Raw genomic sequence first — 11,639 nt, 5'->3', positions numbered from 1 at the left:
ACTGAAAATAAACATGACACAAACTTGTTCTGATTTTACAAAAGGGGCAGATAGGCCCGATCATTAGTAGAGTTGGATACAGTATAGAAGATTTTTTTTTTTTTAATAAAAAAATATATAAAAACAGATTGCATTTGTATTTACTTTTTCTTTTCTTTTTTAAAGGTCAATTTGATTAGTTTAAAAAAAAAAAAACATAATTCATTTATTATATTTATCAAATGCAACAAAACAAATACACCCAAAAATATTTTATAATAAATTAATTACAATTAACAGGATAGTGTATTAAAGGAAAAATGAATGAAACATTTCAAATAACCAATTTTTGGAGAAAACAGTACATGAATGCATATTACACGGCTTAATAGAAATGCTCAGTGGGCCGGATTGAAGGATGTAACAGACCACACTTTCATTACATTAGTTCATAACAGACTACATACAACAGGCTATACCAGGGGTGGCCAAGTTCGGTCCTCGAGAGCCACTATCCAGCCTGTTTTCCATGTCTTCCTCCTTCAGCGCAGCTGATTCTAGTGATCAGCTCATCAGCAAGCTTTGCAGAAGCCTGACAACGATCCTGATCATGAATCAGGTGTGTTAGTGGAGAGAAACATGGAAAACAGGCTGGATAGGTGCTCTCGAGGACTGAATTTGGCCACCCCTGGGCTATACAGACAAAATGTTTTGTCATTTTAACCAAAAAGTACTTCCTGATATCAACTTTACACACTGAGACAAAACTGTGACCCGAGTCCACTGCCAACACACACACACAAGTAGCATCAAGTGTCTGCTCTACTCAGTCCACTGTACCTATTTCTCATCTTCCTCCAGCAGTCATCCCTCTATCATTCCTCTCTTCCCACTCAGGTTATTCCAAAGCGCTTGCTGCATGGCTCCCTACTATTACGCATATTGAAGACATCTTTCATTAGATAAATCTTGAAAGAAGGCAGAGGGGACTCGTAAAGCCCCTCTCCCTTTGGCAAAGTGTATCCCCGCTTCTCTTCCTCTTCATCCAAGAGATGCTGCTCAATTTTTAATGCTGCCATTGTGCATGTGGGCTCGTGTGTGTGTGGTCTTGTTTGCATCACATAGTGGGGCCAACATTCTGGGATTTCACAGAGTTGTGGGGCCCACCCCTCCATGTGGGGCCATTTTGCTGGGACTCACCTCTTTTTGAGGGTCAAGACTTAGTTTTAGAGTTAAGGTTTGAATTGGGTTAGGGTAAGGATTAGGGGTAGGTAATCATTTTTGATGGTTGGGATCAGGAAATGCATTATGTCTATGAGGTGGCCCCACAAAGATAAAGATAGCAAAGATAGTAAAACAAACCTGTGTGTGTGTGTGTGTGTGTGTGTGTGTGTACATTGGCTGGGAGTTTTGAGAAGGAAAAAAAAAGGCAAGCAGCTGTGTGGTTGGGATGAAGGGAGAGGAAGCGTGGGGGAAGGGGTTCAAAGGTGAGAGGCCCTTACCTGCTGCATTGTGAGGTCTAAGGCAGCAAGTAATAAACAAATGTGAGATATTTCAAGCATAAAGCAATCAAGCACTTTTTGGTTTTAAAGTTATGGACTTTATTCTTTCTTCCTAACGTCTCTCTTCTTCAATGAATTTAGTCGTAGAAATAAAAGGAAAATGAATCAACTTCAGCCCAACTCAGACCTGCTTTGTAATTTTTTTTGTTGTTAAAACTAATAGAGTATAAAGAGATTTGTGGGTGCATTTCCATTGCAGACCAGTATAAGTCCACCTTCTCCGTCCACTTTAATGCCAGTGACAGCTCTTGCAGTGTCTCCAAAATGAGCGACGGACGTTTTACTTCTTGACGATCTGAATGACATCCTCGTGCTCCATGACGTGCGTCAGGCCCACCCTCTGAGGACTGTACTTTGTGCTGGTGCCCTGCAAACAGGCGCAACACTTTATTCTGGGTAACTTCTTTAAAACAGCTTCACGTTGATCTAATTAACGTTAAAAGTGATTCGATTAGCTAGCAAGTATTTCAAAGTGCATCAATATTGATAGGTCATTAATTCATGTCATTAGAATCAGAGATTCTCCCCATTTAAAAATATAACAATGAATTGATTGTTAACTCTTTGACTGCCAAAAACGTTAAATAACGTTTAGTAAAATCCTATGGCGGAGTGCCAAAGACGTTAAAAGACGTTTGTTTCAAAACAGAGGTGAAACTAACCATTTTCTATTGTTGATTACTGAAAAACGGAATAAGGTAGAAACAAACTTTTTTTTCTGATGAAAGATGAGAGTTCAATCTTTCATTTGGTAGTATGTGTGTTTCCATAGTCCAAACACATAATTTTCTGTGGACCTTGAAAGATCAGTCAAAAGATCAGTCAAAATGCTTAAATCGGCTGGCACCCACGGCATCCCTTTTCTGAAAACGTCTGGCAGTCAAAGAGTTAAAAATATAACCATGAATTGATTGTTAACCTTCCCGAAATATAGCCAAATGGCCGCCCCCTGAGTCAAACACACTGGAGTGCTGTGTAAATACTCACCCAAACCAGCGCGTACTTAAACTGGTTCGCTAAGGTTCTGTGGATGCGATGGCACTGCAAACAAACATATGCAATGATGGCCTCAAGTAACCCCAACGAGTGGCTCTCCGCGGCACATCTGCTGGGAATCTACTACTGACCACATGTTCTACATTTGCTCCTCTTCTCATGATGATGGCGTCCGTGAAGTCCGGGCGCTCTGATTGGGTGAGAAAAACAACACGGCTTGATGAAAATGAATGCAGAAAAGATTTAGAAGCCAGGCGGCAATGTGTTGGACACAGTACCTCCTCTTTTCTTGGTGAAAATGCAAATCAAAGCCAAGTATTCCCACAGGGTCTCGAGAAGGTAATCCAGGTTGAGTTTCATCCCACAACTAGTAAACGAACAGCAGTCAGTAAACCACTAAACCCACACATACAAGAGCAGCAAATAAAATTGGCGGACCTTATTACAACGCTGTGAGGTCTGCGAGCTAGGCGGTCCACCTCCTCAATAGAGATTTGATCCACTTTATTGTACACCTGGTTGACGCACAGACACCAATAGGCATACATGAAAAAAACACAAGGCCACTCAAAATGAGTCTTAAAAAAAAAAACAACAACTGACATATAGACAAGGCATGTAAACTCGGTTCCCGACGAGGACGTCAATGAACTCGTCCGGCGTGCTGTCCTCCCTGAAGAGGACTTCAGCGTTAAAGATTTCTGGTGGCCGGTCAAAGAAAATAACAACATCAAACGCTCATTTGCTGCACTGCGTTCCTGCTTGTGAAGGATACTGTACTCGTGAAGGATGAGCTGAACGAGCTTCTCCGAGCAGTGGGTGAGAGGTACTGTGGAGTTGTAAGAGAGGCCACCGCCTTTCTTTTGCTGCACAGACAACGGGGAGGGAAAAAATAATAGAACACATTACGTTTGTCAATTTGAATACAGAAGAGTGGACAATCTAAAGTTGAATGCTTTCCAGGTTATACAATCCAGAAAAACAGCATACCTTGAAATATATATTGGGTTTTTCCCTGTTCAGCCTAATTCCCACTGACTCCAACTCTTTTTCTAAAAGTACCCTAGAGAAAAAGGACAATTGCCACAGCTGTAATCGGGTCCTGACACACAGATGTGCACACAAAAAACAAACACTTTGCAGCAGTAACCTCTGGACGTCGCCTTTGGTGGCATCCAGCATCATGATGACAACGTCCGCTGTCCTGGCGACGGCGATGACCTGACGACCTCTTCCCTTACCTGTCAGTGTATGACAATCGTGCAATAATCATCAACACTGGGACAGTCTGATGAAATGGATTACAGCTGCTCACTCAGCAGACATGATCGAGTCGTTGAGTACCTTGAGCGGCACCCTCGATGATTCCGGGCAAATCCAGCAACTGGATGTTGGCCCCTTTGTACTAAATGTAGAAAAACATGCAAGTATGAGTGGAACAAGAGCCATGATAACACATTGGCTGTGTAATGATGTGAATGAGTGTACCTCAATGACACCTGGTATGCAAGTGAGGGTGGTGAACTCGTAGGAGGCGGCTTCACTGGCAGTTGACGTCATCAAGCTGAGGAAAGTTGACTGCGGCACACAAAAGTGGTCCCAATATTTAACACATGAAATCTTCTTTTTGATAATTTTTAGAAATAGTCTTATGAGCAGATTGAGCACTTATATTTAAGTACTTGCCAATACAGAGTACCGATATTTGATAATTAGCGGTGTGCCAAAAAATAGATTCTCATAAGAATCGCGATTCTCATTTAGTACGATTCAGAATCGATTTCAAATGTCCCGAAATCTTTTTTTATTTAAATTATTTTATACTGTCTTCCCTTTGTCTGTGTGCGCCTTTATTGGGAGCGTTGTTCATGTTGTACCCGATTTGGCCACTTAGGGGCAGTGTTAAGTTGTAGCCACATTAGAGACTAGAAGGGAAAAGTCACGATCAAGTTATTCCAATAAAAGTTGTTCTTTTGCAGTGTGGAGCCGTTCTTTTGAGTGATAAAAGTGCCGCGAGTTGTGCGCTAATTAGCGTTAGCGAGTCCGACTGGAGCAGATCATTACGATTGCTTGAACATCTATAAATTGAAGCAAAAATCTGTCAATCAAATCAATTTGAATCAAAAACTGTCCTTAATCGAAAATTGATTCTGAATCGAATTGCACACCCACAAATCTGAATCGAATTGAATCGTGAAACATTCAAAGATTCCCACCCCTATTGACAATGGCATTATGTCTTGCAATTGTGATGAAAAAATGTTGGGGGTTTTCAGGTTGTTAATTATTCATAAACACAAACTTTTCTTGAGCATCCTGTTGGTTTCACTCAAAAGGGACTACGAATGTAAATGAGCTGTATACAAACTTCGGCACATTTACACAGATATTGAAGCTTTATTATTAGAGTGGGAAAACAATTCTCACCAGTGTTCAGGTTTTCATTACGGGACCACAACTCCATCAGCAAAATAGGAAGACATACCTTACCCACTGATGGGAACCCAATAAGAGCAACACGTGCATCTCCAGATTTCATAACATCGAAGCCTTCGCCTTTGGCTCCTGCCGACTTGGGCTCCAGCAACTGAGACCTGTATTTTGCTAATTTGGCCTTCAGCAAGCCCAGATGGTACTCAGTGGCTGTGGAAGAAAGGAAGGAAATCACTCTGCAGGCCAAGTCAAGTGTCATCAACCTCACTTGTTGGTGCAACGACAAGGCTACAACTAATTGTTAAAGTTGTCACTTTGATTAAATAGCACATAGCAACATTATTTTATTGTTTTCAAGTCAGGTTTAACAGTGACATACAATTGCCATAAAACACTCCAAAGTTCTTCCATTATGCTAGCAGTAACCCCGCCACTTGCTCCCACGTTACCTTTGTTTTTCTGCGTCCGAGAAATTTCTCTCTCTATTTCGGAGATTTTCTCCAGAATCCCCATATTGTCAGTTTAGCTGGACTGAAGTTGCTCTGTCAAATGAAGAAAACCCATACAAAACGTGTCAATGCAGAGAGGTTAGCCAAACCGCTAAAATGCTACGCAAGAAGATTGTAACAGTTGGAAAACAAATTTTCAAAGGATGATAACTCAAACCCACACTTGTTTTAACGAGGATCCGCATACAGCTTAAAAGGCTGCAATAATACACGTTTACACTTTAACATAAGCTCCACTGCTCGGCATGCTCCCGATGGCCAAATTCCTGGCAGCCTAGTGCAACTGGGGGGGCAATACTTCTTCGTTTGCAACGGCATTGGCCTCCGTGGACTTAAAGTACAATACTGCCATCTTGTGTGGGGAAAGTGAAACGACGTAAAATGTTGAAAAAAATGCGTAAAAGGTTTATTGTAAAAAAATATATATATATATATATATATATATATATATATATATATATATATATATATATATATATATATATATATATGTATATATATATATATTATAATTTCATTAACTAATGTGTTCTTAATTTGTTACGCGAAGAAGAACATAATGACGAGAGTAGACTTTTGTCTGAGGCTGCATTCATTTTAACGTAATGGAACAAATTTATTTACAAGAAAGACAACAGTTTGTGGAGTTGGGGGAATTTAAATCAAAATGTCTGGATATGGTATGTGGTGTCCTTCAGGGGTCAGTGTTGGGGCCAAAACTGTTTATATTGTATATTAATGATTCGTGCAACGTGTCTCATGTATTGAAGTTTGTGTTATTTGCAGATGACACAACTATTTTAGTTTCTGGTGAGAAAATACAGTTTATTTTGGATACAATTACCTCCAAATTTAAGAAAGTAAAAACATGGTTTGATAAAAACAAGTTGTCAATAAATTTAAACAAGATGAAATTAGTTGTGTTTAGTCATGATAAAATAGGGAACTGCGCAAGATTGCAAATTGAAGGTGTAGATATAGAAAGAGTAAATGAGATTAAATTCCTGGGTGTAATTGTTGATAATAAAATCTGATGGAAACCACACATTCAATATATTGGATCCAAACTCTCTAACAGCATTTCCATTCTGACAAAAGTCCAACATTTTCTCAACCAGAAATTATTACACATTCTGTACTGCTCTCTAATATTACCATAATTAAATTATTGTTCAGAAGTTTGGGAAAACACTTACAAGACATCATTGCAACCTCTGTTTCTGTTGCAAAAAAAGAGCTATAAGAGCGATCCATAATTTAGGATATCTCCACCACACCAATACACTGTTTCAACAATCTAAAACTGTAAAATTCTTTGATCTTGTGGAATTCAATACTGTACAATTGATGTATAAAGCTAGACATAATTTACTCCCGGGCAATGTTGAAAATATGTTTTCGGAGAGACAGGGAGGTTATGGTTTGAATGGAACACTGAAGAGTTTCTGTACATCTGTATGTGGAGTGTAAATTTGGAACAGGCTGAATACTGATTTACAACAATGTCCAAAAATAAACCCGTTCAAAAGGAAATATAAAATCAACATTTTTGAAAAGTATAGGGAAGAAGAAGTGTTTTTCAATGGAAAGCAACATTGATTGATGTTATTATTACTATTGTATTATTATTAGTATTGTTGCTATTGATAAGGGGAAAAAATATGACAATATATACACAAGGCACACTGTTCAATGTGTTCCCTATTAATAATTACTATAATAACCTTTGTTTGTTATTAATAATCAAGATATATTAGCTGTATACTATCAGTTTTTTGTTTTTTTGTTTGCTATACATACCTACTATTTATTGTGTAACGTATGTTAAAAGAAGTAGGACCTGATAAGTTTATGCTTCTTCCTATTCCTTTTCGAACATGTATGTGTAGCTCATGACTGGGTGAAACACTGTGGAACTTTCTCATGTTGCTTTTGTTTCTTGAATGTTGTGTTTGCAGTTTTGTTTTATATGTTTTTTTATATATTTTGTCTTTCCACATGCACTTGTTTTTTCTTTATATACATGTTCGAAATAAAATAAAAAATAAAATAAAATTGGGTTGTAAATGTAAATCAGTGCGTCTCCTTAAAGGCCGGCAGGGAAGGCCTTTGTCACCCTGATCTCACTACTGCTACAAGGGAGCCACCATGATCTACATTTACGTGATTGATTTAATTTCGATGCACCGTCGCTAGGTGGTAGTGTTTACCAACGTTACACATGTTAACTGCGCCCCGTTATGTCGTCACACCCGGAAAGCCGTAAACACTTTCTGGACACTCGTTTCCGTCAAAGACATACAGACAAGTAGGCTACAGGACTTACATCATACGGGGAAGCATGCAGATTACGCATTTTGGCTCACTACTAAGAATATTACTTTAAAAACATGGATCATTTTGCAGACTGACAACCAGTCAACAAATAACTACTTTAATTTAGCGGGTCGGAGGACAATCATGTCTGCGTCTTCATTTCAGAAAGGCTCAGCAGCTTCCAACTCACCTGCTTTTGACGGTTTTCCTTTTGCGGTGGCCGGCAGAACTAATGAGGACAACTCCAGTGGGGAGCAGCAGCCAAATGGAGTGAAAAAGAAGCCATGCCGCGCTTGCACGGACTTTAAATCATGGTTGAAGATACAAAAGCAGCAGACGACAACTGCTGTGCAGGTGACACGAGATCAATGCAGATTGGCAAGTGTTTTAGAACAGCGTTCGGCGGGTCGTCAACCTTTTCTTTTTTGTTTTGCGCTAAGGACCGGTTTCACGGAAACGGCATTGACGTGAATAAAACCACATTATTAATAAAAACTCACCGTTACGGTGAATGTAGTAGTTATAATTATTGGGGAACTATGCGCTTCTCTTCAACAAGATTGTCCAATCTTGAGTTGTGGAACTTAATTTAGAAAATATCACGTGGAAGGAAGGAGCTATGTTGAAGTGAGTTGAGGAGTCTCATTTAGTCAAAAACAGTACTTGGCTGCCATCCTGTGGCATCTAATGGGTCAATACTAGTAGTCAATAGTAGGTGCCAATAGTGTCTCTTAAATTTAGCTTTCTTTTTCTTGTAAGTTGTCAGCTCTTCTGACCATTAAGCCTTCTTCTCTTCTTTCCAATCAAGCTCTCCAAAGGAGTTTGTTTTGAAATTATTATTGCCTATTTCTGGGCTTGCTTTTTACTACAGTATCATGTGACTAAAGCTAGGCGAGTACAGCTGGTTTTCAAACTATAAAACTTTTAGTTGAAGGCAGACTACAACTAACTCCCACAAAACAACTGAAAGCAAATCCTGCTGTTCAGCACATCATTGTTCAATCAACTTTTTAATCCGTTTCAGGAGTCCCAAGCTGAGCAAGAGCCCGAGTGTCCGCTGGACAGGCAAGAGTTGGGACGTAACACCTGGTCCTTTCTGCACACCATGGCTGCATATTATCCTGATCAACCTTCTGTCAGCCAGCAGCAAGAGATGGGCCAGTTCATTAACCTCTTCTCCAAATTCTTCCCCTGTGATGAATGTGCAGAAGACCTTAGGAACAGGTATGACGCTATGGATTTCTCATTATAGTTTTTAACTTTGTTTTGACTTTTGTTTTTGTTTTTAATTTTAATTTTAATTACTTGTAATAGGTAATGGTTTGTTTGTTTTTATTTCCTTTTTTTTTTTTTTTTCAAAAATACTGTTTTGAGTTTTAGTATTAGTTTTTTTTTATGTACAGTATATGGAGTATTTGTGGAGTGCAAGAAAAAAATGCTCACTATGTATTGTGTAAGTAAACTTGAATTCCAAAACAACTAAAAACAATCTAGTTTTTATTTTTATTAAATAATAATGTTTTTTGGGGTTGTTTTTTTCCTAATTTTTTTTATTTTGCTAGTTTTCGTTAACTACTGGTATATTAACTCATTCACTGCCATTGATGACTATAGACATAAAAAATTAATGTGAACTATTTCTATTAGTTTAAAAAAAATCATTTAATTTTTAAAGAAAACCAAAAAAAATGTTTTTGTACATTTATAACAGATATAAAATTTGTGATTAATTGTGAGTCAACTATTGAAGTCATGCGATTCATTACGATTAAAAAATGTAATTGTCTGATGCCCCTTTTTTTTAATTAGGGGCGTCAGGCGATTACAATGTTTTAATTGTAACTAATCACATGACTTCACTAGTTAACTAACGATTAATCACAAATTTTATATCTGTTCTAAATTTACAATAAAAAAAAGTCTAGGTTTTCATACTCTTGTTAGCAAAAGTGAAAAAAAATTGAACTAAAAGAAATTAATTAAATACATTTTTGACGTCTATAGCCGTCAATGGCAGTGAATGAGTTAAACTCGTTGAGACTACAGCGCTCCAATCAATGTTTAGCAACACAACACAACTTTACATGGTGGGAATTAAATAAAAAGGGGTTCGGGGCTCTCTGGTGTATTGTATTTCCTTATGGATTTACTCAACTGTAGAGAGTACTAAGGATATAAGGTGTTAGCATTGCTGCCAAATCATGGGTGTAGAAACTTGTTGTGGTGGCAGTATTATGTAAATATACTAGTTCGTGACCAAATTTTGAACAACTCAACATTTTTTGGGAAACAAAAGATTTACTTAGTTGTACAGTTTCACACTCGATGGGTAGGCAGGCACTGCAGACCCAACTCCTTGCATACATGTAATTAAAAAGTCAAATTTCCATTATAGGCCTCCACTTTTCTTAGAAGACAAAAACAGTAACTGCAATTAATAATCATCGATGTTAGCCAATTTGAGAAAATACTGTATCTTGTATCTTTCCTCCCCGCAGATTAAAAACCAATCAGCCGGACACCAGGAGCCGTCATGCTCTGTCCCAGTGGCTCTGTCGACTCCATAACAACATCAATGTGCGTCTGGGCAAGGCTGAGTTCGATTGCTCTCGAGTTGATGAGAGGTGGAAGGATGGATGGAAAGACGGCTCCTGCGATTGAAACTCTCATAGAACTTTTGAGTGTGGAGGATGCTGCCTGCTTTGGAACATCATGTGACAGCAAATTAATGCATTTTTCATGGATTGTCATTCCCATCAATAGAATTAAAGGTGGAGTCTTAAGTTTTGACTGTTTGTGTTTGTAAACAAACAATTCAAAACGGACTCCTCCCTTGGCTCAACTCCCCCACTCTTCTCGTCAACATTGCGCCTGCCTTCAGCGACACGCCCCCCGTCGTGTGATTGTCTTTCCGCCCAGAAACGTCCCTCATATGGCAAAACACAACAAAATGGCAAAATACAGGCTGGGTGGTGGTGGTGGTGGTGGTGGTGGTTGATGACAAAATGACCACCACACATTAACAAAAGCCCAGCGGTGTTGATTGAGAAGGATTTCACGTGTATACGTCCAGTGTTTATGAAGTGTTTGTTTCTGAGTGAAAACTTAAGACCCCCATCCATCTTTAAGGGCACAAACAAACTATGTTGTGGATCAACCCTAATACTGAAACATTTGTCACGCTGTGACAGGACACTATTGAGTCTGGACATCCACGCTGTGTGTTTGTTCTCATTGCAACAAATTAAACATTAAAGTTTATGTGTGTGTTATTTTATCAAGCGGTTTGATGTCATTCTGCATTGTGAGACCATCAAATAACATCCACAACATTTTTGTATGGGAATATGAAATGTTAAGAAATATTGATTGATCATGACAATTTACAGTAGCTACAAGCCAAAAGACTTCAAAGGTCAACTGCGATATGTCATCTGTCTGTGTGGATGTGTATACGCCTAAGCTATTAATAGACTCTAAAAGGGGGACACGTACATGCTACCTGTGTAAGGATACAAGACTCTAGTACAGTAATCCCACCACACTTAAGCGTTCACAAATTTGTGAATACGTACACTAATTCGTATACGTATTATTAATATCGTATACAGAAGGCAAAGCTGTGTGGCGTTTTTATCTAATTAGTTTAGATTTTGTGTGTGTGTGTGTGGGGGGGGGGGGGGGTTGTTCACTATCTGCTGATTGTTGTGGGGTTTGCTGCCACTACCTCATACTCATAACTCGTAAACAATGGCAACAGGCTTGTATCTCGAAAAACTCCTCAGTCAGGTCATTCTGGATACAAGATGTTATAGTGAGTTAAATTTCATATTACCGCTCTCAT

At 38.7% G+C, this 11,639-nt stretch overlaps 2 protein-coding genes across 3 annotated transcripts; one reads left to right on the top strand and one right to left on the bottom strand.

The window, feature by feature from the left end:
- Positions 1–1,155: 1,155 nt before the first annotated feature.
- Positions 1,156–5,793, bottom strand: drg2 (developmentally regulated GTP binding protein 2). Its single transcript, XM_077559618.1, has 14 exons — positions 5,641–5,793; positions 5,420–5,512; positions 5,023–5,180; positions 4,026–4,115; positions 3,882–3,942; positions 3,688–3,778; positions 3,528–3,600; positions 3,313–3,403; positions 3,141–3,238; positions 2,976–3,052; positions 2,816–2,904; positions 2,669–2,727; positions 2,529–2,582; positions 1,156–1,908 (listed from the first exon to the last, which is right to left on the bottom strand). Exons 2-14 carry the CDS (start codon positions 5,481–5,483, stop codon positions 1,822–1,824), a joined length of 1,092 nt encoding a protein of 363 aa, XP_077415744.1. The 5' UTR covers positions 5,484–5,512; positions 5,641–5,793; the 3' UTR covers positions 1,156–1,821.
- A 1,951-nt stretch (positions 5,794–7,744) lies between these two features.
- gfer (growth factor, augmenter of liver regeneration (ERV1 homolog, S. cerevisiae)) lies at positions 7,745–11,056 on the top strand. 2 transcript variants are annotated; one of them, XM_077557786.1, is made up of 3 exons: positions 7,745–8,149; positions 8,820–9,019; positions 10,294–11,056. In XM_077557786.1, exons 1-3 carry the CDS (start codon positions 7,940–7,942, stop codon positions 10,454–10,456), a joined length of 573 nt encoding a protein of 190 aa, XP_077413912.1. In that variant the 5' UTR covers positions 7,745–7,939; the 3' UTR covers positions 10,457–11,056. The 2 variants fall into 2 exon arrangements, with proteins under 2 accessions (XP_077413912.1, XP_077413911.1); XM_077557785.1 differs by having other exon boundaries at positions 7,745–8,173.
- Positions 11,057–11,639: the final 583 nt, after the last annotated feature.

Source organism: Vanacampus margaritifer, chromosome 2, assembly GCF_051991255.1.
Source record: "Vanacampus margaritifer isolate UIUO_Vmar chromosome 2, RoL_Vmar_1.0, whole genome shotgun sequence".
Classification (NCBI taxonomy): Eukaryota; Metazoa; Chordata; class Actinopteri; order Syngnathiformes; family Syngnathidae; genus Vanacampus; species Vanacampus margaritifer.
Note: the sequence above shows the minus strand (reverse complement) of the source record. Positions and strands in the feature narration are given on the sequence as shown.

What these genes read in the sequence shown, in the direction of transcription:
- gfer (XM_077557785.1), top strand. Translation starts at nt 7,940, where the DNA reads ATGTCTGCGTCTTCATTTCAGAAAGGCTCAGCAGCTTCCAACTCACCT. An exon ending in CACGAGATCAATGCAGATTG is followed by an intron (nt 8,174 to 8,819) that starts GCAAGTGTTTTA and finishes AATCCGTTTCAG; the next exon opens with GAGTCCCAAGCTGAGCAAGA. An exon ending in GCAGAAGACCTTAGGAACAG is followed by an intron (nt 9,020 to 10,293) that starts GTATGACGCTAT and finishes TCCTCCCCGCAG; the next exon opens with ATTAAAAACCAATCAGCCGG.
- drg2 (XM_077559618.1), bottom strand. Translation starts at nt 5,483, where the DNA reads ATGGGGATTCTGGAGAAAATCTCCGAAATAGAGAGAGAAATTTCTCGG. An exon ending in TTTCACCAAGAAAAGAGGAG is followed by an intron (nt 2,728 to 2,815) that starts GTACTGTGTCCA and finishes TCACCCAATCAG; the next exon opens with AGCGCCCGGACTTCACGGAC. An exon ending in TTAAGTACGCGCTGGTTTGG is followed by an intron (nt 1,909 to 2,528) that starts GTGAGTATTTAC and finishes GCCTGTTTGCAG; the next exon opens with GGCACCAGCACAAAGTACAG.